Below are 23,584 nucleotides of genomic sequence, written 5' to 3' on the forward strand. Positions count from 1 at the left end.
TCATCCTGCCTACTGAGTGACATTATTGACTTCTCAACATTTATTGATGTTGATAACTTTTAGTCACAAACAAATGCTATCATAAAATTGGATAAATTGACTTTATTACATTGCAGTCTGCCATAATAAAACATTGCAATAGCTTTAGAGTTTATAGCAAACAAACAAAGCCAAGGAAAGGTAATGTGAAACGTTATTCTTCTGGAAAATGTATCTAGTGGTACTTTTATTGCAATTAAAAAAAAATGTTTATTTTAACACAGATGAGATTTCCTTTTTAATTTTCATTCTGGAAAATGCCTTTTTTTTTTTTTTTTTTTTTTTTTTTTTTTTGAAAATAAGAGGGAGATGATTTGTGTGGTTGAATGGGATTATCTGTTAGCTGCCCCTTGAGCTAGAAATAGACCCAAAATACTTCCAATCCAGGCAGTCATGCCCCTGGCACTGCCGTTCACCATCACTTCATGTTGATCAGGAGTTTCTGTGTCTGTTGTGGGAGCACATGACTGAGTAGCTGGGTACATCCCATGGGACCCAAGTGTTTGGGGAGTACTTCACAGCTTGGCTTCTGCAGGAAGTGTTGTGAAGGTCCTTCATAGGTTGAAGTCTGGGGAGTGGAGGAAAGTATTTGTGGTTAAAGGATTAACTGAGGGTTGTATTGTGAGTTGCTTACTGAACCAGCTGCAGATTCTGGAAATAATGAGCGTTTGTAACTAAATTTTAAAAGCCTTGGTTCAGACCAGAAAGAGCTCTTCCACAGCTTTAAGATGATGAATTTACCATCTATAAACTGAATGGAGTTGCTGAGCAAGCCGAGTGCCCCATCTTTTCACGATGGTGGCTGTTCCCTGATGTTGATGTGTTTTCTGTGTTACAGACCAGGGGAGCTCACTGCAGGGCATCATCAGAGACTTGGTCGTGAATCTTACCCTGTAGAAGCCTGCAGGTTTGGTTAGGTGACAGCACCTCTAGGCATGCATGTAAGTTACGAGTATGGCACTCTATGCTACAAGAAAACACCAGCATAAAACCCTGTTGGGGCTAGTATAAAGGTTAGGTGGCTCTGATTTTCACTTCTGTGCACCAGTCAAGGCAACAGCAAATTAAATTGGGTCTGTATCCCTCTTAGAGAGGTAATAAACCTTTCATGGGACTGAATCTTCTGCCGTGTTTCTGGCCGTGTTAGCATGTTCTCGTGTAGAAGCTGTGACTAACTGAATTATCTACCAGCCCCCCTTTGATTAATGCTGTAGCAAAGCATTTTGCACATTCAAAGTGCTGCTCCAGCAAGATCTGTCTTCCTTCTCCCTTAAACGAAGCAAAACCAGCTGGTGTAAGTGATGATGAGCTGTATCCTGTCCCTCAAGCACTTTATACTTACATGTCAAATCCAGTTCTTTGTAAAATTGTACTGACTTCAAAAGCCCTCAAGGAAAAAAAAAAAAGAAAACAAATTGCTAAATTGGATTTGGAAACCAGGTTTTAGACAGGAATTTGCCTAGGAGGTGACCTTCTCAGAAGGAACAATGGCAGATTGTATTTGACTGGTTTTAGTATTTCCTTTGTCTTTAACTTGCGAGGCAGCGGTGGCAAACTGCTTCATCCTTTCATTTCAGCCCAAAATGACCGAACCTAGTTTTTTCCCTTGTGGTGATAATAGGTTCAGATAACTTTTGAAGTGCTAATTGCTTGAGCAGTACAGAAAAAACGAAGTTCTCAGTGAAAATTAATTTGCTTGCAGAGCTTTCCAACCAAAGGGTTACTTGAGTATGCTATAGCCAGCTTTAGAAGTAAGTACGTTTAGTTACAGTTCAACAATTTCTTTGTCACTATGTCCATAAAAAGGTTGGCAAGGTGCTGTCAAATTCTAGGGGGCAGGGAAGTATACTTGAAGATAGAAAACTGGAAATATTGGTCAGAACAACTTAAACATTATAGCTTAATCTCCAACTATATAACTAGTGATTGACTCATGACTGTCTTTGAGTGTTGTGTGATTGTAGTGTGACACGTATTTGTGATGGGTCAGTGATTTCTCCAGCGTGTTAAGGCGTCAGTGTAACATTGCAGTGCTAATTCGTGGAGAAGTTGATAAGCATTTTGTGTTGCCTCGCTGATAGTAGTGGTACTCGGAGAGGTTTTTTTTAGCATCCTTCTTAGGTGGGTGTTTGCAGAAGAAAGCAGGAACGATGACAGATATTCAAATAACTGGTAAGGACAATCTGGATGGATGATTTTGTCTGAAAAGAATCTTGTGGTAGCACAAGGAGAAAATAGATTTGCATGGGGTGAATGAAAGATGGGGTTGAAAATTGCTTTGTGCTTTGGCTAAGTGAAAACAAAAGTATGCATGCATGTGAATTGCCTCATTCTGAATTGTGGTGAATCATGAAAAATGATGCAAATCATGAAATCATAAAATGGCTTGCATTGAAGGGGACATTAAAGATCATTTATTTCCACTGCCGTGGGCAGGGACACCTCCCACCAGACCAGGTTACCCAAAGCCTCATCCTGCCTAGCCTTGAACACTTCCAGGGGTGATCCACAACTTTTCTGGGCAAAATTTTCAGTGAATACCGTAAGTGGACTGGATCTTTAATAGTGCTATTTGTATACATTTGGGACAGCTTGGTGTGGAGCATAGACCTAAAGTAGGCTAAGGTGTGTGCTTTGTGAGACAACAGCCAGCTTCACCTCCGATTCAGGTATGGCATGCTTGTGCTGCTCTTGTGGCTGGAGTGTAATAACCTATTTATGCATACTGGACCTTTCTAGGAAGAAACCTAAGTGAATGTGTGTATTCCATGCTGATTTTCTGGCTGTGGACTTCTCGTAATAGAAAGTTTCAGGCTAGATCCAAGGATGCAAAGCACTTGCTCTTCTCCTTTGTGGGTACATACCTCCTTTATGGGGCAGAGAAGCCTTAAGCTTTCTTAGCTGGCATGCTCTGGACCACAAGGTTGAATTCATTAAATCTGGATGTTACGCAACTCTGGATGTGAGTGGGAGTACAGATTGTGCAGCTGGGACACAGCTGCAGTATCCCAACAGTTGAAATCTAAGCAAATGAAACCCCTGCTTAGAAGTTGCATGATTCCAAATTTATATAACGTCCCACCACTGTTACTGTTAACTGGTTCACTTATCTAGGTCCAGGGTATACGCTAGTCATGGGATAAAGGAATACTGATGGGGAGAAGAGGTAATTCAGGAACATTTATATTGTGTAGAACAGCGGCCAAATATTTTTGGTGTGCTTTATGTAACATAATGTTTGAGGGAAACCTGTAGTAGGTGTCGTCACCACAATGTGAGTTGGTGTTGGTTGCTGTTACCTGGGTTTTAAATCTCCTCTAGTGGAATTTATCCTCGAAGGGGTTATTATGTTAGAATAGGACATGAACTGTCAGCCTGGCTGTACAGATCAGAAACAGATGTTGTGAGTTCTCAATTTAGCTATTTCTGAGAAGGTGGATGAATAATTGACTTGATCTACTGCAGTTCCCTCAGTATCTGCTGCCCAGTAGTATGTTAAGGGATGTTTGAAGACACTTCAGTGTACTGTTATCATGGTTATGCATGGGTCCCACAGGACAAAAAATGTACATAATTAAATGTACACAAAGATCATAGAATCATAGAATATCCTGAGTTGGAAGGGACCCTTAAGGATCATCAAGTCCAACTCTTGACACCGCACAGGTCTACCCAAGTTCAGACCATGTGTCTAAGTGCACAGTCCAATCTCTTCTTAAATTCAGTCAGGCTCGGTGCAGTGACCACTTCCCTGGGGAGCCTGTTCCAGTGTGCAACCACTCTCTCTGTGAAGAACCCCTTCCTGATGTCCAGCCTAAACTTCCCCTGCCTCAGCTTAACTCCGTTCCCACGGGTCCTGTCGCTAGTGTTAATGGAGAAAAGGTCTCCTGCCTCTCGACACCCCCTTACGAGGAAGTTGTAGACTGCGATGAGGTCTCCCCTCAGCCTCCTCTTCTCCAGGCTGAACAGGCCCAGTGCCCTCAGCCGTTCCTCGTACGTCTTCCCCTCCAGGCCTTTCACCATCTTCGTAGCCCTCCTCTGGACACTCTCCAACAGTTTCATGTCCTTTTTATACTGTGGTGCCCAGAACTGCACACAGTACTCGAGGTGAGGCCGCACCAGCGCAGAGTAGAGCGGGACAATCACCTCCCTCGACCTACTAGCGATGCTGTGCTTGATGCACCCCAGGACACGGTTGGCCCTCCTGGCTGCCAGGGCATATTGAAAAGTACCGGCCCTAAAATGGAGCCTTGAGGGACCCCACTGGTGACCGCCCGCCAGCCTGACGCAGCCCCATTTACCATAACCCTTTGGGCCCTGCCCGTTAGCCAATTGCTCACCCATCGTATGATGTTTTTATTTAGCTGTATGGTGGACATTTTGTCCAGTAGGATCCTATGGGAAACCGTGTCAAAAGCCTTGCTGAAGTCCAAAAAAATCACATCAGCTGGTTTCCCTTGGTCCACCATACGGGTGATCTTATCATAAAAGGAAATCAGGTTAGTTAGGCAGGACCTACCCTTCACAAACCCATGCTGGCTGGGACCAATGACTGCATTGTCCCCCAGGTGCGCCTCAATACGTTCGAGAACCATCTTCTCCATGATTTTACCAGGCACTGATGTGAGACTGACAGGCCTGTAATTGCTAGGGTCTTCTTTCTGACCCTTCTTGAAAATCGGCACAACATTTGCCAGCTTCCAGTCTACCGGGACCTCTCCAGACTCCCAGGATCGTTGAAAAATAATTGAGAGAGGTTCCGCGATGAAAGTGCTAATTCTTCTGTTGAGTTTTACAGATGGTGTTTTAGTTGGTGCTCTCTCTAAAATCTGATTCTTCTACTCTAGGTTATATTTTCAGAGGCTAACCTTTATGTTCTGGATTTTTACTGTTCTTTTCCTCTCACATGTAGAAGTATGTGAGAGATTTCTGTAGCTGTACACAATTTCTCAAGACTTCCTATGAGCTATATCAGAGGTTGGACTCGATAATCTTGAGGTCTCTTCCAACCTAGAAATTCTGTGATTCTGTAACTCTAAAGTCTGTTGTATGGGAAAGGCCATTTAATGATAGTAACATTTTTCTTGGTTGTCTACATTGCCAATGTCAAATTTGTTGCTTTTAACTTCTTTTTAAGAAAAGATTCTCTGTTTCCAGGATTGTGCTCAGGCTAATAAATGTCTGGATAATAACTGGGTTAAAATATCTTGCCCTCTGGTAAAGGAAGGCCAGTCATAGAAGATAATTAGTTAAAACCTCCTACTGTGCTCCAGTTGTGTGCAGTCTTCTTGTGACCAGACACCAGCTGATGGCAGTGGCTGTGGAACTTTGAAAAGCTTAGTTTTATTTTTGAGATGCATTAGATGAACTTCTTCTTTTTAGGATTACCAGTTTAATCAGCATTTAAGCTTTGTTGAGTTTTCCACACTGTGGTACTAATATCCAAATTAGTTGCAGAATACAAATAGTATGAAGTGAATATCAGCAGATATTATCTGCAGGAAAGAAACATATACAGATGTTTGTTTGAATTTAATAAAGCTTTACATTTTTTTAGTGGGACATTAGGAGATTATCGTCGTCTTTCTGTGGTCAACTAAACTGATTTTCAATGTTCAAGGTGAAATCTCTTCCTTTCTCTAGGACAGCTGGTGCTATATTCTTCAGATAAAGAAAACCTCCGTAAGAATACTGCTTTGACACTTATCAGCTTGGAACGTGAATGTTGGCCGGCTTCTGGTGTTGGGATGTGTTTGGAAGAAGCACGTTTAACAAAATATTTATCATCCCATCATTCTGTTAGCTTCTATTGACATTCAAGCCTTCCTTCATATCATCTTCTAGGCTGGTGACGATGGACAGGTTAGCATGAGGAGCACTGGAGGCAGAATGTAGGCAATGTATTATGTAGCAGGATGTGCTACGTGTGCAGAAGAGGATTTTTTTTTTTTTTTGGTCATCTTGTGACTGTAGAAGAGCAACCACTCCTTGCAAACAAGGTTCTGTGCTATTGGGACTCAAGTTTTATGTGAAACTCGTTGCACTGTACTTCAAGACACTTTCCCAATAAAACTTTAATGTGTTTTTCAAGGTAAATATTTTTTTATGATGCATTTCTTTCCTGTTATCAGCAATAGTTCACAGCCTTCAGTTGAGAATGCGACGGACTATGAAATTGGGGTGTTCTGTTGCGTAAATGACATGAATAAAATAGCACAATGATGTGGGAGAACAGGTTCTAAAAAAAGCTGTTGTTTATACCTCCCCAGGATTTGGAAATAAATAGTGAAGTCACCATGATAAGTCACTGTGATAACCGTATTTACACATGTTTACACACGTTTTCCCTGAAAGTATGGTCACGTTCTTTCCCCGGGTAGTTAAAATCTGGGGGCTGTACAGTACAAATAGAGTACAAATTCAGGGAAGGAAAATTGTTCAGAAAAATAGCGCTTCTGAAGCTGAGGAGAAATACAGGGGCTTGGAGGCAAGTGTACAAAGGTGAAAACAATCCAGGGACTGGCGTGGAGCTGGGACAGGGGAGGGTCAGGCTGGGGGTTAGGGAAAGATTCTGCACCCAGAGGGTGGTTGGGCACTGGGACAGGCACCGATCCTGACAGAGATCAAGAAGCATTTGGACAACTCTCTCAGCCATGGGGTCTGATTTTTTTTTGGGTGGTGCTGTGTGGAGCCAGGAGTTGTACTTTATGATCCTTGTGGATGGTCCACCTTGGGGACCATCTGTCTTCCAAATTGGGATATTGTATGATCATGTGAATCAAACCTGAAGTATTTGTGTTATTTTAACTTGGAGATAATTTAATGGATCCACAAGAGAATGCCTGCAAGAGAAGAAGAACATGTTGTAAAAGTTGTCCGTGCTTGATGATCGATAATATAGAAAATCTTTTCATTAAAAGATTAAGAAATAGCACAATGAGAAAATAATCCATAGCAAGAATTCAGCCCCAGAGGCTCTCTGCTGCACCATCCTCAAGACAAGGGCTGTGCAGCCACATCTCTCCTCTTTGGACAGCACGACACCTCCACCTTGCCTGCCCTGCCTGTCCCTCCTGAACAGCACTCCAGTCGTGGATCTCATCGCACCAAGTCCCACTGATAGCAATGGTACCGTAGCTCTGGGAAACAACCAAAGCTTCCCATTTGTTCCTCATACTGCATGTGTTGGTATACGAGCATTTTGGATGTGCTCCTGAACCCTCAGCCCTCCCTGGAGCATCATAAATGCTCCCGTTAGCCTTGCCACCCTCAGGCAGTGCTGCACCAGCCCTTGGCTTAACCTTGCTGTTCCTGGTGGTGTCCCCTTCCCCATCTATCCTAGTTTCAAGCTCTCTCAATCAGTCTTGCCAGGTTACGAGCCAAGAAACCTTTCCCTATCAAGACAGGCCCAAGCAGACCTCATGTCTCGAAGACTCTTCCATGATTATGAAACCCCAAATTCTGGTGAAGGCACCTGTCTTGGAGCCAGGCATTGATGACCTGGTGTCCTGGTTTCAGTTAGCACAGAATTAATTTTCTTCCTAGTAGCTGGTGGAATGCTGTGTTTTGGCTTAGGATGAGAAGAGTGCTGATAACACCCCGATGCTTTAATTGTTGCAGAGCAGTGCTTATACTAAGCCAAGGACATCTCAGCCTTTTGCTCTGCCCTGCCAACGGGCAGGCTGGGGGTGCAGTAAGAGCTGGGAGGGGACAGACCCGGGACAGGTGACCCAAACTAGCCAAAGGGGTATTCCATACCATCTGACGTCATGCTAAACAATATATAGGGGTGGCTAGCTGGGGGGAGGGGGCCAGACCGCTCGGGGTTAGGCTGGGCATCGGTTAGCGAGTGGTGAGCAATTGCATTGTGCATCACTTGTTTGTACATATTATTATTACTTTCCTATTATCACCATTGTATCATTATTATTATTATTGTTATTATTTTTGTTATTATTATTTTCCTGTCTTATTAAACTGTCTTTATCTCAACTCACGGGCCTCACTTTCCATTTCTCTCCCCCGTCCCAGAGAGGGAGGGGGGAGGGTGAGCGAACGGCTGCGTGGTGTTTAGCTGCCGGCCGGGTTAAACCACGACACCTGGGCTCACCTGTTTATTTCCCCATTGCTGGAAGGGTTGAGGAAAACGCTCTTCTGAACCCTTTAGTCATCTTCCCGGGGCTCCAAAATCTCTTGATAGGCCTCAGGCTTCCTGTAGCTACATCCTTGATACTGATGTGAAAGAAGAGGAGAAATGGGTAATACCCCAAAGGGTGTTTTGTGCTCACATTTTTCCTGGTAACATCCCTGATCTGAGCCCCAGGGAGGCAGCAAACTTCTCTGTGAAGACGCCAGACCTGCAGGTGGGAGCCTCTGTTCCCTCCAGGAGGGAGTCCCCTATGGCTGCAACTGTGCATCCTGGAAAGCACAATGGTTTCCAACCTTCCAAATGGCAAAGGATTTTTTTTTTCCCCCTAAGAACAACTGTATTGAGGGTGGTGGTGCATGAACAGACTTAAACATGGAAATACGTGAGGGCAATGTGAATGGTGTGAAGGATGGAGAGGCAGGAACAGGATCGTCAGCTGGGAGAGGCTGATGTTTTGGGGTGGGTCATTGGTGTGAACTCCACGGTGTGAGCTTTCTCCCTGCCTCTTGCAGAATGCTTACCTTCTTGTTACTGCCATAGGACCAGTCCTGAATGGAGGTGAGGTAAGTCAGACAAAGAAAAGATGGAATAATCTGTGAAAAGAAGGTGCTGTCTCTCCAGAATATCTGACATGCTGTTCTTCTGGGGCTTCCATGACAAATACAGTGAATTTAAATAAAAGGAGAAGATATATTTTGTATGACCTGCATGTATCTTCCTTCTATTCCATTAATTTTTACATCTAAAAAGCTTTGCTTTTTGTCAATATCAGTCAACTGCGGCGTGGGACAAATGGGTTTGTGAGCAAACCTGGGGAAGAGGAAGGTGGCTGGGACACAGGAGCTTAGGGCTCAAGAGGTTGACCAGGGGAACAGAAGGGTTGGTGTCAGCTACAGAACACCAAGTGAGGAAGAAGAGGCGGATGAAGCTGTCTTTAAACAGCTGGAAGAAGCCTTCTGCTCGTAGGTCCTGGTCATCATGGGGGCCTTAACCACCTAATACCTCCTGGGGAGGCGATGTGGCAGGGCCCAAGGCACTGAGGATTTATCTGGAGTGCTTGTGTTGCTTGTTGATAGAGATTTTGATACTGAAATCTTACTCTGTGGTACTTTAAAAATGTTTTAAGATGTTTCTGGTATGAATTAGATTACCAGATTACCAGTTGTCGCAAATATGTGTATCTTGCCCTGGGCTTATTTTGTGTGATATTTCCTATGTTTTTGTGGAAAGTACTGAAATAATCATGACTTTTTTTTTTTTTTTACATAGATGATGAAATAAAGTGTAAAAAATACTCAAGGATTTTTTTTTCTTTATTTTTGGAGCATCCTTCAGTAAGGATAACTGCATCACACACGCAGTTAATGATGGTTAAGAAAAAATCCTAGCTAGACTGGAATTAATTAGATTCTAAACTCTTTAAGGCAAAGGCTTTTTTCTTTGTGTTTCTGTGGAGCAGTTGCTGGCCCGCAGTTAGCAGTCAGTTAAGCAATTATCAGGGCTTTGATAGTGATAACATCGACTCTGAGATTGCTTTAGGCAGGGACAAATGAATTTTCAAGGGAAAAGCTTGTTTTAGAAACATTCTCATTTAAGAAATGAGGGGAACACTGGAGTATGTCTAAATCTGTTCTTAATAACCGTGTTTGCAACCAGGAAAAAAAAAAAGAAAAGAAAAAAAAAAGAAAGTTGGGAGAAAAGTGAAATGGGATGTTTATAAAATTTGCAGTCATCTGGGAGGGATCAGGTCCTAGTGAAAGTTATGTGGTGAACTCTGTGCGTTCATCTCTGAAGTTTCAGTGTTGGACTGGAATGGAAGAAGAGAAATTCACTTTCTTCCCTTGACCGAGCAGGTACTGACATTCACCTGCGCTGTCGGTCCTAAAAGTCGTGCTGGCATCTGGAAGGTAAAGAGGCAGAGCTGCTTACACCAAGGGCATGAAAGATGCTTGACTATGCCTGAGCATAAGAAATATATTGATATTTTCATTGGCATACAATACAGGCTGTGGCCAAAGGTTAAAAATACAACTATAATTCATGCAGATTGAAGTGTTCCTAGCTGCAAGGGGATATCCAAGAGTTTTGTGTTGTCTCAACACCAAGATTAAAACATTGCTTTGTGCTCTTCTGCCTTACTCATGGGGAATCCCTTTATCACCGTGTGGCAGGCACAGAGGATGGAAACGAGCTTTTGGATGCCAGAGGTGTTTCTTTCAGGATTACTGCGAACAAGTGGGCTTCTGAAAGTACAAAAATACTGTTAATTAATTACAAGTCGGGTGAGCTTTCTATCAACTAGAAGTGTTTTCTCAAGAAGGGTGGTTGTGGCAGCATTGTTCCTGAGAAAATACGCATTAATGGAAGCCTCCAGTTCTGGAGGGCTCCCTGTTGAATACTCACGTATTTCCCACCAGTGGACCTTCGTCCTGGTCAGCCAGAGAGGGGAGCGGGATGAGACTGGTGCTTTTTGTATTTCTGCCTGTGCAGTTAGCCATGTGCACGTGACTATGTGTACAGTCTCCATTTTTCCACACCGCAGGTTGTGGAATCACATCCTCGGCATTGCCACGTCCTCCTAGGAAACGTGAAACTTGCACCAGCGCTACCAAACTCCAGGTATCACTAGAAGTCAATAGCAGCAGCGTTCCCCATCAGTAGTTTTGCTAGATTTCCTCCAGGCACCTGCTTTAATTGCATTGTATAGGAGCACGCCACATGCTGTTAGGCTACATCCTTGGAAGTGGTGTAGCAGGGCAGCGCTGGGGGGCTGCTGTTTGCCTCCTCCCTTGCTGCAGTGCTTGGAGGAGCAGTCCCCAGGGAGGCTACCCCAAAAACAGGCAGGCAGTGGAGGGGGAGAGGCAAAAGAGACGTGGTGAGATGACAGCGTTGCAGCAGAGGCTTCCTGATGAAAGCAGGTATTCAGCCGGGCCAAAGAGATGATCAAAAGCAAGAAATACTTGGAGGAGACCCCAGGGGCGATGATAGAGTTTGATGCCATCTGGAGCTGCTAGAAAGAAAGTGAAAAAAAGGCTTTACAAACACTTTTATCATTTTTTGGTTTTATCCAACCGATTCTTAGTTATATCTCTTTTAAGAAGCAAGGTAGTGAAGCGTTCTCATGATCTGGCTTGTGAGTTTAAGAAGTCTTCCTTGTATTTCTGGGGTGCTTGATTTAAAGAAAATTAAAGCAATTCTATCTCAACACTGTTGGGTCCATCGTACTCCTAGATAGGAACCTTACCTGTTGCACAAGCTGTCACTGTTGCTTAACTTTGCAAACACTACTACGAAATGGAAAAGTAAAATTAATTAATGCTGATTTCTTCTGTAGGTTGTTGAACCTCATGTGATCACAGACTTTGCACACTTTAAGTTTGTTCTGTTCCACGTCAAAACATTTAATCTATCTCAATTTGTGTAATTGGAATATTGCTGAGAGTAAACTTGATTTATGCTGGACTTTCCAGCTGGGTCTCTGACCTCTGATGTTGTGTTCCACTGGGCACCTCTTGCTTCTGTCAGGGGCTTTCATTATGGGCTTGCAGCTTTATCGACACTTAATTCAGATGATCTGTTCCTGTCTTTAGAATAGTCTTATCTGTCTTCTGGATAAGCCTTCTTCTGTTTTATAGGATATATAACACTTGTTTTGTGGTTGTTTTGAAATTCCTATTGCTTATGACTGTATTCAGTGCCCTACTGCTGCTTAGACATTGTTAAGGTTTCATAAAGACCTTAAGGATTTGTTGAACACCCAATTTTCAGTGTGTCCTGTGTTTCTGATCAGGTTTCATGCACATATCTTGTTTCCTCAATAAGTAGTAACTTTATTAGATTGAGCATAAAAAGTCCCCAAATAAGCATTGTGTCTGCTTCTTGTTTTTAAACGCGTCTGCAGTCTCATTGGTGTTCCAAATTTCACACCTGGGAAGTGAGCATCCCTATTTTTCTTATGAAATGGATAAGCTTAGCATGACTAAGGTATTTAAAGTTCACTCAAACTGTTTTTTTTTTTTTTTCTTTCTTAAGTGAAGCACGTTTTAATACAATTAATGCTTATTTAATGTTTTCAGAGTTCTGTAATAATTAATGTGATAAATCAGTAAGACGTGCTGTGCTGTTGTATTCTTAGAAATTCTCAGTAATTTTTAAAAATAGGTAGAAAAAGTTAGAAAGGCAGCATAAAATCATGTAAAAATAGGATTTTGTGTGTGTGAAGACCACAGAGGTTGAGATTTATTCACTTGATTTTATGAATGGGTACTGCAGAAGGCAGGTAATCTTTTTGGTTTTGGCAGGATTTGTTTTCCTCAACTGTAGTCATTTAAAAATGCTTATAATTTAATCAACATTAAACTGCAAAGCTGCTAGCTTTGCCTGAAAGCCAGTTTTGTTCACTGCTGGCTGTTGCTTAGCTCTCTTATTTAGCTGGATAGCAAGGCTGTGTTTGTTGACAGCAGAGGCAGTTTATGCAACTTTAAAAAAATCATGAAATTGCAGCTCAAGCATGTAGCATAAATCAGTTGTCTTGGTTTTCTCACCAGTAATGGGAGACATCTTCTGCTGTAGCTCTCAGTTTTAGGATGGGATGGCTCTGGGGGGTGCCATTGCCCTCCACTGGTAATAGACTAAGTGCTCAGCATTGAAACAGCTAATGGCATCTAAGATGAATCTAATCCTTTCCTAACACTGAATGACTTTTCCGTTTGACGTTGTATTAGCTTGCAAAATGGTCTAAACCATCAACATTTTGATGTTTTTTTTTTCCTTAGTTGTGTTTTTCCTAAGTTGTTTTCCTTAATGAAAAGCTTTAGGGTTTGACCATAAACCAGTCTGGTTTGAATACTGCGAATGGGTGCCCCCAGAAAGCGAGGCAGAATTTCTTGTGCAGGCTTGTGCTGTAACTATCTGTGTGTTTAAATCAGCTTTCTATTTAGTAACACAAATGAATCTCATGAAATGGCAAATTAATTCAAAATCACCTTTTACTTCTAAACTGTACGTTTGTTTCTAACACTAAGTTGTTTTAACTCTCTTGTTTAGATTTGGAAGTAATGAAGCCTTTGATTGATGAACAGAATTCAGAAGGCGTCTTAGATGAGGAGCATGAAAATGACATCCTGCGAGTTGAGAAACATTACCAACTTGAAAATGAAGAAGGCATTACGTATGTATTACTCTTTAAGTATCAGCTTGTTAAAATTCCTCACCTCCAATTTGTTTTTCATGAGTAGTTTACTGAACTCTTAGGGGGTTACATGCAACCACGGTATGGTTTTATAGGGCTTTGCGTAGTTCTAATTTAGGGCTTTGCATACTTCTACCAAAAACCAGCACATTTTGAGTAGGTTCTTCGGTTTTTGGAAGCTAACAATATCCTGGCTGTAAAATATTCCAAGGTGACCATTTATAAAGTGATCGTATCACTCAGAATCCGGGCATTGTTTACAAAGAGGTTTGATTATTTTGTATTTTTTAATAAAGGAACTTAAGAACACTTCGGAAATAGATTATTTGTTACAGTTGTACTTGAAAGAGTTGTTTTTTTGTTTTTTTTTGGGGGGGGGGGGGGTTAAAGCTTTAGCTGCCAGCATTGTGTTTTGTAACTGGTAATTGTTTTGAATGTTATTGATTCGAAAACAGCATTGATGAGACTTTGACACTTTCTGAGGCCAAAAGACAATAAAATTGCACAGCAAGTAGCCTTTCACAAGCGGGGAAAAGGAGATGAAGATCAGTCAGACCTGTATGTTCCATCTGATGGAAATCTAGAGGTTAATAAGAACGTCTTGTAAATGTGTGGAACCACTTCAAAGTAGTTAGTGCTCACAAATTGTTCCTGTGTGTTACTGAATTATAGAGGGTGTGCTTTTAATGGGGCTTTTCCTGTTTTTATCATCAGGTTTATACAAACACTTACCCACCTCCTCAAAGGGAACATTGGAACTGGGCTTCTTGGTCTTCCACTTGCAATAAAAAATGCTGGCATTGTGGTAAGAATGCCATTATTTTTCTTAGTTTAGAGAAGTTATCTGGAAAGATATACAGATATGTGACTGAACCTGAAAAACTAAAATCTTGATACCTGCTGGTTTTACCTACCTGCCTTGAATTGTGTTCTATTTTTTCTTTTCAGTCTGGTGAAGTTATTGTTGAAGGTTGAGACAAATTACAAAAAAACACAACCAAATCTTTTTTATTTTTAACTATGTCATTCTAAAGACTTTATAGCAAGTTTTGTATTTTTGCTTAGCCAGAACATTTTTCTGTGAAAAACATTTTTTTTTTTCTGAAAACAGAAAGATTTTGATTCAGTCAGACTCCTATGATAGCTCATGGGATTCTTTTGTGGGTTTATTTTATTTTTGTCCAGACTTCACTATAGCTGGATCATGTCATAGGATGCACTGTCATCTTCTTAAATCAGTCTTTTGTTTCTGGGGGAAAAGAGTATAGCAGTCTAGTTTATACTAGGTAATAAACAAAACGTTTCCTAAGGCAATGTAATTTTTATTAACCGAACTTTAAATTTAAAAACTAAATAAATTTAGTTCTTTATTACAGGATGTTTAATTTAAGGATGAAAGTGACAATGTAAAAAGCAAGTACTTTCTGTGAAAAACTTTTGGTTTAACTTCTGTTCTAAAACAAATGATTTAATTCGAAGGTTATCTGTTAACTTGTGAAAAATAGAGTAATGATTATTTTTTAATTTTTTAATTTTTTTTACTATACTGAACATCATCAAGTATTCTAATGTAATGGAAAGAAGCCTCTAAAATGACAGTGTTGATGACAACAAAGTGGTCCAAACCATTGCTTAGAAATGTGTGGTCTTCTCTCAAGACCACATTTTTTGACAAATACCTTAACGAAAATGTTCGAGAGTGAAATTATTCATGCCCACTTGCTATTTATTGCTTGATCACCCTTGAGAAACCTTCAATCGAGCAATCAATTAGAAGTAAGGAATGCAGCAGAAATCTGCAGCAAATCTTCCTCCCAGGGGAAGAAAAAGTTTCATAAAATTTTAATTCCTATAATTTATGTATGCGCTAAAATATGAAATTTTTGTGTGTAAAGATTTTTCCCCAGCATGTTTTCATGAAAAAAAATGTTTACATGACTTCAGTTGCTTATCTCCTTTGTTCTCCCTTTTTTCTCCACACCAGATTGGACCAATCAGCCTTGTGTTCATAGGAATTATATCTGTCCATTGTATGCACATCTTGGTACGTTGCAGCCACTGTCTATGTCAGAGGTAAATGTGGAACTACTCATTTTGTTGCTGAGATTTTTTTTCTGAGTTTTGGCCTACAGAATGACACAATGCTGTAGCAGTTGCTTCAGGTCAGAATCTTGTACTTCAAAGAAGGAATACATGTTCTTATGGTGCAGCTAGAAATGATAGCTGTGCTTTGAGTAACAGTATGTTAATACAATGAAAAAATATTTCTTCTCTGGTCCTACAGAAAAATAAGTTATTTTTAAGTTGTCCAACAAGTATTGGACAACTTGTGTTGTCCAATATACCATTCCCTGTTGTAACTGAGAAATAATCAGGTCTTTCTCGCTGCAGTTTTGGTTGTTTATCTTTGATCCTTAAGTACTTCTATATCTTCATAGCTTCTGAATCTTCATAGCTTTGAAAAGCATTCAGTTTATAAATTGCCAGTTTGTAAGTACTTTATAGGGCTACAGAAACAACCAAGAATTGTTGTTAATGTCTTTTGTGATTGTCTCTTTGGATTGTGACAACTTGATTCTTAAAAATTGCGGTGCTAAGGAATGTGGTAAGATGATAATAGTGAGCAGATTAATGCTAGATAGTCTTTCAAGTGAGATGTACAATAAAAGTGCAATAAAAGTTCTTTAAAAGTGCAGTAAAGTTTCTGAACTGAACAGTAACATGAAGCTGTTAGTGTCCCTGTAGCTGGAAAAAACTATTATTAAAAACAAAACCAAAATGAGACCTGATTTAGTACTGTTGAATTAGTGAGCAGCAATTGTGGTTTACATGCTTATAGAGTGCTGAATATCCCTTCCTCCAAGAAAGAAGCCCAAGAAGCCTAAACTGTACCTCTAAAATTTAGCAGCTGTGGAATGGTGTCACAGATGATTCCTTATAAGCCTGTGAGGCCAGCAGCATTTTCAGGATAGAGATGTAGGCTCTGATAGTTTCTAGTAACTCCATTCTTTCTTCACTCTTTGATTTCAGGTTGAAAAAATCCTCACTGGGTTATAGTGATACAGTTAGTTATGCCATGGAAATAGGGCCTCTGACTGCTCTTCAAAAAAGATCTTCCTGGGGAAGGTAAGTCTGCAGTCTAGTTTCACAGTTCATTATTAAAAATTATGTCTACACTTGGAATGGTTAGGACATTTACTTTTTAGTAAGACATTACTAGTTTTCAGAGGATATTCTCTGTGCTTGACATAACAAGTAGCACCACATAAAAATATTTCCTGGGGTCAACTAGTGACGCTGGGGAGGACTGGGGACTGTGTGTCTCGGTCAGGAATATCAATTTTCAGGTCTACAGGAGCTGTGAAGAAAAGAATTCTCTTCTATAATATAGAAAGAGATGTTGTATAACCAGAAGTGCAGTCTGTATTGTGTAATATAAGTTTTTGTCAGCTTTTACCACAAACACATTTCACTGCATCAGAGTGTAATAAATGGCTCAGTCTTCAAAATAGGACTATAATCAAAGTTTACAATTTATTAAAGGAATAGAGGTAAGCAAACAGCGCTGGGTGCACCAGGAGTCTCTGCTCCACCAAGACGCACACCAGTTACATCAAGCAGCTGATTTTTATGCTCCTAGGCTGATACATATTCATTACTACTTCTAAAAAAAAACCAGGGTTATTATAATTAGTTTCTGGAATCCAAACCCTCCTACTGGAGCATGCGCATCAGTCTCCGGTCGTCCCTCTGGGGGTCTCTTGTGCTGAAGGCTCATAGTCTTCCTCCCTCTTGTCCTTCTCCTTTGTCCAACTTGGCTGTATGTCAAAGACTTGTGCTACATCCCCTGCAAGCTTTGTCTTTTAGTTGTTCTTCAGCTTTCCCTGTCTCCTTAATCTCCTGGCCAGATATTAGAGACTTGCATAGTGTCCCATGCAATAGTCATAATAGTTAGCAGTTATTCTGAAACCCCCCAAATATCGGAGACTTCAAGGAAAAACCTATAAATACATGTCCCTTGAAGCTCTCTATTGACATGAATTGCTAAAACATTCCTTTGCAAGATACGAGAATTATATACATGAACCACTCTGTTTTTCTTAGACTTGTGGTTATACAAGGGTATGTAAGACAGAAGGTCACATTTATCATACCATGCGGCCCTAGCATTGTTCCATACTGACACAAATCAGATGAACATATCTCACAAGAGTTCACTCTCTAAGCAGACTGATACTGCAAACATAAATGATTTTATTTTTTTTTTTCTGAAAGGAAGCAAAGCATTTTTTGATTTGTTGAAATATCAAGTACAGATCATGGAGAAATACTTACTAGATTTTTGCAATAATGACCTGCAGATATTACTAGCTTGTTGTAGCTCTTAAGTGCTTTATCCATCTTTTAAAAAAGACTATTATGTATTTTTTGCCATATGTTGCTGTATAGCGTTTATGGAGCTTACAGTATGACTGAATAGTGATGAAACTGAAAACCTGAGATGTTGTTCAATGTTAACTTTAATTTTTTTTTTTCCTCTCTTGAGGAAGAGAGTATTTTTGCCCTGTTATTTTCAAGGATACAGCATCTTGTGTCATTTGTTTGTGGCTATCATTTGGTTTCAGATAAGAAAAAGATGAGCTAATATTTTAAGATATTTTCTGATGACTGTGTAGGAATGGACTGGAGCTGTATTAGAGCACAATTTTTTTGTTTGTAGGAAAGTAGAATGAAAATACTGTAATGCACCAAAGAGTTATAAGCCATAAACAGCAATTCTATTTCCTGAGGCATTGTGCTGCAGCAAGATTGTTCTCTGGGGCAGTTCTCTGCTGAATGTTGGACTAGCGAGAGGGTTTCATTATGATGCATCTTCAGGTCACCATCATGTGTATTATTTATCAAAAACAATATGAACCATACTTCAGATCTTTTTTTTTTTTTCAAGAGATACAGTGTCTGAATGTGTATTTGGATACATTCACATAGAGCCAGTTAGCTGTGAAAATGTTTTTTGTCTTGAATTGCTGGAACTTAACTTAAACTGTGTGAGACATTTCATCTCTGGTCTCAGTGGAAAATAGCTATGCTAAAGTGCTAAATTATTGCAGCAGAAGTTATTTGCACATTGAGTATATATGTCTGTTGTTTATAGTTGTTCCACATTGCTGTCTTTGAATTTCATTTTATGCGACTTTAAATGTGATATACCTTTTTTTTTGGAGAAACATTCATACCTATATACTGTTACCTTAAAACAACACCACTACCACCACCACTACCAAAAAAAAAACCACTCACCCACAAAAAACAGAAAATCACCTTATTTTGACAGATGAGCAACTTTCATTCCAGTGTTCATGAGATTAATGTGATATTTGAATCTAACATTATGACTAGTATGAAAAGGAGTTTTGATTGTTTTTAGGTAGAAATGGATTAATCGTTTGTATCCTAAGTATAATGTATGTTTGCTTATTTTTTCTTCCTCAGGTATATTGTGGACTTTTTCCTAGTGATAACACAGCTGGGATTTTGTAGCGTTTATGTTGTGTTCTTGGCAGAAAATGTCAAACAAGTGAGTAAAGATACTGTATGGAAACAATTACAGTTTTGGATTTGTTTTTCCTTACTTTTTTGTTTCCTTGTAAAGTGCCAAAGAACTTGTAGAACATGAAGTTGAGAGATGCACAGCATAGGTTCTGCCATGGTTTACACAATAGAGCTCTTGGAAAAAGGAGCAATATGCAAGGTGATCTAAACTCACATCTTGAGGAAGTGCTTATAGCTTCATTGCCTTCTCATTTGTTCATTGAACTTAAAAATTAATTGCAGAAATTATAGGAAACAAGGTTGAAACTGGTCTGGGATCCAGTTGTCAGTGAACATTGTTTTTTGCCAGGACTTGCTGCTGACTTTTTTATTCCCTGACCTTCTGAGAATATTTTACCCTTTTTGTGTCACAGGAAGTCTTTCTTTTGAATCTGTTCTTGTTTAGTCTCTTCCATTTTTCAGAATTGTCTCACAGTTACTCATCAGTGATGGGTCTCTGGGACCCCCAGAGTACTGTGTGCAGTTTTGGATGCCACAGAATAAAAAGGATGTAAAACCACTAGAGAGTGTCCAAAGGAGGGCTACGAAGATGATGAAGGGTCTGGAGGGGGAGATGCGTGAGGAGCAGCTGAGGTCCCCTGGTTGGCTCAGCCCAGAGCAGAGCAGGCTGAGGGGAGGCCTCATGGCGGCCTGCAGCTCCCTCACGAGGGGAGCGGAGGGGCAGGCGCTGAGCTCTGCTCTGTGGGGACAGCGACAGGACCCGAGGGAACGGCATGGAGCGGGGACAGGGGAGGGTCAGGCTGGGGGTTAGGGAAAGGTTCTGCACCCAGAGGGTGGTCGGGCACTGGGACAGGCTCCCCAGGGTCATGGCACTGTACCTGTCAGTGTTCAAGAAGGTTTTGGACAACTCACAAACATATGGTCTGATTTCTGTGTGGTCCTTTGGGGACCCAGGAGTTGGACTTGATGATCCTTGTGGGTCCCTTCTGACTAAAGATAATCTTTGCTGTTCTGTTTAGTTTTGATGATGAATGTGGACCTCTGTCTGAAAATGTGTTTGTGTAATTAGTGAGACAGGTGAGGAATAAGGTATGGCATGTTACCAAGCATTAATCATCCGTGTGGACTTCTACCCAAAAGGTAGAATAAAGGTGTCTTTGAATAGCTTAATTTATGTTATTGAGGAAGAAATGTCCCCATGGACAGTCAATATGTAGTAGGCATTTTTTTTTCTCCCTGTGAGGTGAGTATTTGTATTATGTTTAAAAATATTCCGGGTTACAAAAATGTCAAAGTGAGAAGAAACTGTGTATAGAGAAGCTGGATACTCTGTAATTTGTATACTGGGAAGTTATGACAGTCCCACTGTCTATCTCAGTACCTGAAAATCCTATTTTATATACAATGTCCTTTTGCTGGCCTTCTGAAGCAGGAATTTTTATGGCATCCTTTGTAATAAAAGTTTGAATCAAAACCTTTCCAACTGAACAAATATATGACCAACTAGTCATTATATATATGTTTTTGACCTTAAGAAAAAGCAAAGACTTGTTTGCCTTGGCTTTTATAAATTTCAAAAAAAGTGAAACCTATTCAGAAAACCCACTGCTGCTTTCTTGAAGAATTGAAAGCTGGGAGCAGACTTATAGAGAAAACAACCTCTACAAAAGCAGTAGCTGCAGAGACCCATGGCATGTACCCTGTGAATGAATTGAAGTCATTAGCAATTCAGAAGAGAAGTCCTATTTGCAAGTGTATTTGATTTACATTGCCCTGTGCACTTCGCTCTGGGAGGGAGGTTGTTTCCATCTGGGCAACCTTATATTGCAGAAATCTGTCCCGTAGAGGGCACCAAAGAACACAAGTTGGTACAGCTTTAAATCTGTTTTGGGTAGTGGAAGGATGAGGCATATGAACAGAGGGAATGAGGGAATGGAGAACTAAGATAAAGGAAAGTCATGAAGTCATGGTAATAATATTAGTAAGCTTTTCCAAAGGAATACTTTCCTGGCTCACCAAAGAAACTCAGGTTTGTGTAGTTCTGGATATTGGGTCTTATTTTTATATATGTATATATATACACACATATACATATACATATATGTGTGTATATATATATATATATATATATATATATATATATATATACATATGTATAAAAGGGGTTTTACAGGTAAAAAAGACTAGAATTGGAGAAGAATGATGAAACTGGAACAAAGATCTGCAGTTTGGCTGCAACAAGTGGGACAGACAATCAAATCTGCCCAGAAGATGGTCCCCTTTCTTGTCATAATTACTTCACTTTTCTCGCCTGAGGACTAGAAGTTCTTAAGTCAGGAGTCCTGGCAGCTATCTATTTGTTCATGAATATTTGCTGAGTTCTCTGAAAATGTGTCCTTTTCTCTTTGTTTGCTGATAAAGCTAAAATATGAAAACATACTCTTGCTGTGTTGCACTTTATTAGATCTTTGACACTTTGAATGACCCATCAGCAGGATGAGCCATAGTGGATATAATGGAATTTTTATTTTTATATTTTTTGGAAAAAGAGAGGGGGAAACACCTCTAGAAAAAAACCCTAGCCCACCACTTAGGCAGTTGTACTCAGACACTGAGTAATGTTGTATTGTAGTACTGAGTAATATTGAAATACCAGAAATAAACTAATGAAACATATTTTTGGCCTTTTCTTTATAAATTACAGGATTACAGTATAGTCACATACACACAGTTTTGGTGCTCGATTGGTCCCTGTGTATTGTATTGTATGTTGCTCTGAGTTGAATAAGGAAGGAATTATAGGAGCTGATCAGCTCAAGGACTGCTATTTTGATTCTACTAGATAAAAAGTTTGCAGACTGACAGAAAGAGTAGAGTTTGCGATGTAGGCGAGTGGTCTTAGTTAAAGAGACTAAGGAAACTATTCCTTATTGCTTCTGATGCATTTCTTAAATGAAACACGTTCATCCATTAAACAATTTTCTGGGTGCCTGATACCAGGAATCTAATAACCAGATTTACACAAATGTGTGATCTTCATGGATACAGCTGAAGGTGGTGGATGCTGTGCTTGGGGTATGTAAATGAGGCACTGAGTGAAGCTCTCCTGTAAAGGAAGCAGTTTCAGACATCACACCGTCATGTGAATTAGTGCTTGAATAACGAAAATGACTTCTGCTGAAGTCACTCTGTGAATTCACTAGTCTTTGTAGTCAATATGCAAGTAGTAGTCACTACTTGCTTTCTAAAACTGTAGTGATTTTTCCTTGTGGTTTGGGGAAATATTTGTGGAACTCCCAGCTACAGTCATGGTAGGCTCAGAAAAAAATGCATATAGTGTATTTAGATTAGAAGCTCACACAGAAAGAACAAAATACTGTGTAGCAGCTCATGGAGTCCTGCACAGACTTTATTACATCTCGTCTTTTGTAGTCAGAGTGAGTACAGGGATAGTAAAATTTAATGACTGTTCTCTACAAATCAGAATTACTTTTATAGGAAGACATTCTCCGTTATGGGTAAGAGAGGAAGCCGTGATTCTTAAATGGCAAATGTACATTTCCATGTCTCAGATCTTTAGTGGGAGGATCTGAATTATGATTGTTTATAGAATGCGTTTTTCAAGCACAGATGTATTGATTGAGTAAGTGAAAACATTTGTCTAAGTTATCTGATATTCAGATAGTATTTCAGACTGCTTTGCTTTCTTTAGAGGAGAGAGAAACAGCATGAGAAACAGCTTTTTATTTTTTATTTTTAAAGACACTTCTGCTGCTTTACATTGTTACTTGTTAGAATGGTTTTCAACCTGTTTACTAGGTTTTTTAAACCTAGTAAAATACTTCAAAAGTGATAGCAATGTTAGCTTGCATCTGAACAAATGAGTGTAATTTCATCTTCATTAGATTTTTCCTTTGGTACTCTTTAACATCAATCCTCACACAGCCAATTGATCTATCACAGGCAGAATTGTAATTTTGGGGGGTTAATTTTTGTATTTTACTTTCAGACTTAGTTTTCTTCCACTCACCGGTCTCTCTTGCCTGTTATTTAGCTCTCCCATAAGATTACTGTATCTTGTTTGATGTGCCTCTTCTGAGCCAATGTACAGAATCACTCTCCTGTCATGCCACAAAATCCACTTGTGTGGTGTAGAAGTTCCCCGTGGCCTTGCTCAAACCCTTAAGTGGTGCTTGACACGGTGGTTAGATTGTTAACCAGTCTAATGTGGATGCTGCTTTCTTGGTACAGAATTGATTTATAGGTGTATACATATCCAGAAAAGGGAATAAACTGTCTTTCTGTGTTTTTATATCTGTAAAACTGTATCCATTATATCAATTACATGGTGTGTATATGTACATGTATATGTAAAATTCACCCCCAAACACAGTGTTTGATAATGCAGAAACCTGTGCATAATGAACATAATAAAAATGGCTTGGCAGTCAACAGTTGAACTAAAATGTTCAAAAATTTTTTTTTTATTTTTTTTTGTCTCCCCCCATAAAATCATAGAACAGCTTGGGTTGGAAGCGACCTTAAAGATCATCTAGTTCCAACCCCCAATTATATTTTTCTTAAATAACACAGCAGTTTCAGACCTGAGACAAAGCAAAACTTTAGGAACAGGTTGCCCATAGAGGTTATGC

General features: G+C 40.0%; 1 protein-coding gene and 1 long non-coding RNA gene across 4 annotated transcripts in view; both read left to right on the forward strand.

The window, feature by feature from the left end:
- The window catches only part of SLC36A4 (solute carrier family 36 member 4), a 154,785-nt gene that overhangs the window by 34,867 nt on the left and 96,334 nt on the right, over nt 1–23,584 (forward strand). For all 3 annotated transcript variants that reach the window (XR_005264367.2, XM_072032782.1, XM_027467319.3), the window contains exons 2-6: nt 13,235–13,358; nt 14,094–14,184; nt 15,364–15,452; nt 16,410–16,505; nt 18,873–18,957. Coding sequence is in view for 2 of the 3 variants with exons in the window: in XM_027467319.3 (XP_027323120.3) it covers nt 13,235–13,358; nt 14,094–14,184; nt 15,364–15,452; nt 16,410–16,505; nt 18,873–18,957 (485 nt within the window). In the remaining variant the exon portion in view is untranslated. The remainder of the gene's footprint in view (nt 1–13,234; nt 13,359–14,093; nt 14,185–15,363; nt 15,453–16,409; nt 16,506–18,872; nt 18,958–23,584) is intronic.
- LOC140001357 (uncharacterized) lies at nt 326–6,135 on the forward strand. The gene is made up of 2 exons (XR_011806548.1): nt 326–2,211; nt 5,683–6,135. It is a non-coding gene; the product is annotated as an uncharacterized lncRNA (long non-coding RNA).

The sequence above is a fragment of the Anas platyrhynchos genome, chromosome 1 (genome assembly GCF_047663525.1).
Source record: "Anas platyrhynchos isolate ZD024472 breed Pekin duck chromosome 1, IASCAAS_PekinDuck_T2T, whole genome shotgun sequence".
NCBI lineage: Eukaryota > Metazoa > Chordata > Aves > Anseriformes > Anatidae > Anas > Anas platyrhynchos.